Source organism: Rutidosis leptorrhynchoides, chromosome 8 (assembly GCF_046630445.1).
Source record: "Rutidosis leptorrhynchoides isolate AG116_Rl617_1_P2 chromosome 8, CSIRO_AGI_Rlap_v1, whole genome shotgun sequence".
Classification (NCBI taxonomy): domain Eukaryota; kingdom Viridiplantae; phylum Streptophyta; class Magnoliopsida; order Asterales; family Asteraceae; genus Rutidosis; species Rutidosis leptorrhynchoides.
In genome coordinates this window covers 360,853,951-360,858,929 of record NC_092340.1, presented here as the reverse complement: position 1 = coordinate 360,858,929, position 4,979 = coordinate 360,853,951, and the positions used below count along the sequence as shown (strand labels likewise).

General features: G+C 32.3%; 1 protein-coding gene across 1 annotated transcript; it reads left to right on the top strand.

Annotated features, from left to right (window-relative positions):
- Positions 1 to 2,562: 2,562 nt before the first annotated feature.
- Positions 2,563 to 4,561, top strand: LOC139862496 (probable WRKY transcription factor 56). Its single transcript, XM_071851109.1, has 2 exons — positions 2,563 to 3,057; positions 3,962 to 4,561. The coding sequence occupies exons 1-2, from the start codon at positions 2,618 to 2,620 to the stop codon at positions 4,134 to 4,136; spliced, it is 615 nt and encodes a 204-aa protein (XP_071707210.1). The 5' UTR covers positions 2,563 to 2,617; the 3' UTR covers positions 4,137 to 4,561.
- Positions 4,562 to 4,979: the final 418 nt, after the last annotated feature.

The following is a 4,979-nucleotide window of genomic DNA, read 5'->3' as shown; positions in this document are numbered from 1 at the left end:
TGGGAAGCAATCCGAAGCTACTTCATATAATTTAATCAAACTAAGCGATCATTCTATTTTTACTAGATAAATAAATCGTCATCGTTTAACGATTTTGTTATCATCCGATACTTATACCAACAATAATCGTTTTGATATGGATAGTAATCCTTACACTACTAAAATTATTCATAGACCAACAAAAATGCACTATAATGTTTTACTAGTACAACTCACTAAATATTTGGTGATGTAAAGATAAAATTAAAATGCACTATAATGTTGTACTAGTACAACTCGCTAAAATTTTTTGGTGATGTAAAGATAAAATTTGATGATGTACCAATCACTATTTTTTTTTATAATGAGGTGTACGTGACGAGTCTTATGTGGGTAATGGGTAACTTTAGTAATGATAATAGTCAACACAACTGTCTGCACGTGTCTTGACCAAATATATCATCGTATTCAAATTTCCGAAGAACGCTATCATCCAAGAATTCCATTTGAATTTTGTTTTCTAATAAAATAAAATAAAAAAATTCTTAACAGCATTCAGGAGTGATAATCGAATTATGAACGATATTTGGGGAAACTTGTGAGAAAGCTAAAATGTAGATGACAAAATTTAGGGTAATGTTCAAGAATAAAACGGGATCACAAATATAAACAGGGGAGACTGTGAGGATTAGGAACGAAAGTTTTTGTCTTGTATTCCTTTGATCATTCTCAATAGCATGTCTTCCATGGTGTCATCTGGAGCCGTCCTCGAGGGCGCCGATGGCATTTGCTCCGCCCTGCTCCTCCCTCTACCGCCCTCCAGCACACCGCCCAGTATCATTTCTTTCGGAAGCATTTTTTATGAGATGTTTCTTGGACAATTTCGACCGTTTGAAGTGCCAAACGGTTAGTTTGGTACACACCAAACGGCTAGTTTGGTATTTTTATTTTCTCAATTATTTTAACCCTATAAATTTAACTCGCTTTCAACAATTATATTGACTCCAACAATCCTAACACTCCTAACAATCCCTACAATTTAAACAACTTCCAACACTTACATCCAATCTTATATTCAAAAATGTCTAAAAAACCATCGAAAAAAATCAAAACAAATCAAACGAGCAATTAAACGATACTCAACGGAGTACCGATTTTTTTCAATCACTACTTGAATCTCACTTCCGGTTCATCTTCCAACCCGAATTAAGGCATGGAATTTGCCTCATACGCATCTCAACCCTCTACTTCTCCTCAACAATACACCAATTATTCTTCCCAACAAGAATACACTAATCAATCTTATCCTCCCCAACAATTCCAATATCCTCAACAACAATTTCCTCAACAACAATTTCGACAACCTATCAAATGACGAGAAAATGCGGGAAAAACGTCGAGCCGAGCAAATGACGGAAAAATGGAGCTAGATGTCGAAAGATATCAAAATTTTTATCGGCCACTACTCAAAGCTTGAAAGATATTGACAAAGTGGCCACAACGAAGCCGATATCGTCCAAAGTACGCTACACGCATTTAAGGAACAAACGGGTCGTAAGTTTCTTTACTAGGGAGCGTGGAGAGTTCTTAGAGAATGTCCTAAATTTTTAACATTCGAGAGGGTCGTGCCGAAGAGAAAGATGTCGGTCAAGTTACCCCCGCCACTTGTTAGTAGACCGGGTGAAGGTTTGAACCAAGGTGCGCACGAAAGTGAAGGTGCGGGTGCGGATCCACGTCATTTTGAAAAGTTATTTCACGAGAAACCTCTACGTCGTCCCCCGGGTTGCGCAAGTACCAAGAGTCAAAGGAGTTCGGGGTCATCTGATGCGGCCTCGTAATTGTCGTCCAACGAAGCACGTCAAAAATTGGTTGAAACCGCCAAAGCTACAAAGCGGACGATGGATAAGATATACGACGGGACCGAGACCAGTGTAATGTTGGATAATTTGACATTTCTCCCCAGACACCCAACCATGTGCACCCGACTTGACGCCCAACAACGCGATTTGATATTGAAGGCCCGAACAAAAATTCAAAGGAAATATCAAAAAGCGTTTGAGATATCCGACGACGAAGACTAGTTTTTATTGTTTTATGTACTTGTGTTTTAATTATGTCTTTTTTTAATAAAAAAATGTAACCGTACCTTTATTTTTTAATAAATGTGGTGTTCAATAACAATTATTTATTTGTTAGTATTATTTATTTGTTATAGTTAATAATAATAATAAAAATTGAGGAAGTATGTTATGGTTGACAATGGTAGTGTCATAGGAGGAAGTGTTGAGAAGATAAAGAGAGAAAACTAACGTTGCGCTGAAAAAGTGTTGATGACACCCGTTTTGATTGGGAGCGGTCTTATGCTCTAACACTTCAATTTAGAAACTTCAATTTCCTTATAGAAATATTTAAAGACTAGTCAACTCAAAAGAATTATAAACAAATACCTAATTATAATTATCAAACTAAATAATACAAAGTATACATTACACCTTGACCCCTTCAAACCTAACCCTAAGATGGCTATATATTTATTCAAAACTTTAATGCGGCACCTTTATAATAAACTACATTACAATATATACCATATATCTCCATTCTTCACCATAACACATAATCACAAAAATTTCTCTCTAAAATGGATAACAATCTAGATGCAATATTTCACTATGCATCTTCTTCAACTTCACCTGCTGTTTCTTCACACTTATCACTAAACATGGCTAATCATCGTTACTCACATGAAGATCACATGAGTACTTATAACAAAAATCACTATGAACAATCCGGTTATGATCGTGAGCATCATTTGGTCGGAGAAAATCAAATAAGTAGCTCAGAAAATTTAGCGATGATCGATCGCGTTTCTCCAAGTACCGATAGCTTTGGTACTTGCGATGGTAATGAGTTAAATACTTCGATGAAATCGCCTACTAAAGTGAACGATAAAAAGGGTGCGAAAAAGATTAAAAAGCCTAAATATGCATTTCAAACAAGAAGTCGAGTTGATATACTTGATGATGGGTATAGATGGAGGAAGTATGGACAAAAGGCAGTTAAGAACAACAAATTTCCAAGGTAATTAACGTGAATTACTTACTAATTATGTATACATGTATGATTTTGCTCAAATTCACTATATTAGTCTTGAAAAGTGATGATTTAAGGTTATTCTTATTTGAGTTCAAATTAAAAACCTCCACCAATATCTGTTTAAATTTGATGAATAGTATATATTACTCATTTTGTTATACGTTAAATTGGTCAGATTAAACATTTAATTAGCCCTAATTTTAATTGGTTTAATCGGTTTACATAATAATTACATACAAATGGACGGGATCGAAACCTCAGTTTAATTCCAAAATGGAACATTTGGAGTGTGTTTGAGACAGAAGCTTATAGCAACATATGTGGGGTTAAATATATTACCTTAAGTAGCTCTTTAGTAATATGTCAAAACTTAAAAAAGTAAAATTACATTATAACCTCTTTTATGCTTTTATCTTTTAATTTTTGTTTATATTTTTCATTTTACATTTTTAAGCTACACTCCTTTAAGTTATCAAACACTTATAATACCAGTACATAACTTCAGCTCATAGTTTAAAATTTTAGCTTCAATAAGCTAGTTTTATCAAACATGTTCTTAAGGCGATTTTGGTATAAAAAAATATTGTAATTCGCTCAATTTATTTCAAAAAGAATTTTGATCAATTAAATTAAATTAATTTAATTAATTATATCAAATTACATTTTGTGACTAGAGTATCTTTTAGACCAAACTAAAATTTACTAACCACATATTTTATTTTATTCAATCCATTGATTCAAGTTTATTTCTTTGTTAAGTTAATAATAACGTGATGCTTCATTGATCATATTCATATATATATATATATATATATATATATATATATATATATATATATATATATATATATATATATATATATATATATATATATATATATATATATAGGAGCTACTATCGTTGTACACAACAAGGATGTAACGTGAAAAAACAAGTTCAAAGGCTTTCGAAAGATGAAGGAGTCGTGGTGACTACTTATGAAGGAATTCATACACATCCAATCGACAAATCTACCGACAATTTTGAGCATATTTTGGCTCAAATGCAAATCTATTCTTCATGATGATTAGTACATATAAAATGGTATCCAAAGATATTAGGGCTTTTTTTATTTATTTTAACAACAGTTTGAGATCACCAAAAGAAACTAAATCATTCACGCGATTATCTCTAGCAGTTGCATAACCCGTCTCAACCATACTATCTATCCTTTAAACATAATATTATGGTTTTGTAATTATAAATTTATATTTTTTTTATTTGCTCTAAATTGAATTGAATAATTGAGATACCCCCTACCTTTCTACAATGGGATTGGATGTTATTGTTGTTGGGTAATTGAGATACATCGACGATATGATGTAAATGAAGCGAAGATGAAACCGATAGACGTTAATTAACAGGATTACACGAAAATTAGCTGGTATAAATTCTGAGTTTATTACATATGTGTGTCGTGTTCGAGACAAGTATTAAGATATATAGGTTTAGGAGCATATGTTAAGTTTCTTTGTTTGTATAACTTGAAACATAAGTTGATCATCATTTTTATTGTTCGGATATATAAGAAACGTCTCAAATTCCATGAAGTAAAGAAGGGGGCCCTTATTAAAAGCAAAGATATTAGATATCTAGGCTTAACACTATTTTTTAAACGTTTTAAATTCATAATTTCATATTGCATTGCAATAAGTTTTAAAATAAAGGGTTAAATGAATAAAAACGGCAATTATTTATATTCTGATATTTATATAATATATGTACTATTTACTATTCTTTCCCCCACCCCACTACTAAGAAAGACATTAAATTTTGGACCTCTATGATGTATAATTTTTTTATTAATTGTTCTTTTTTTTTTTAACGACGTTTATGAGTCACTGATGGAAGCCGAATGCGACGTCGA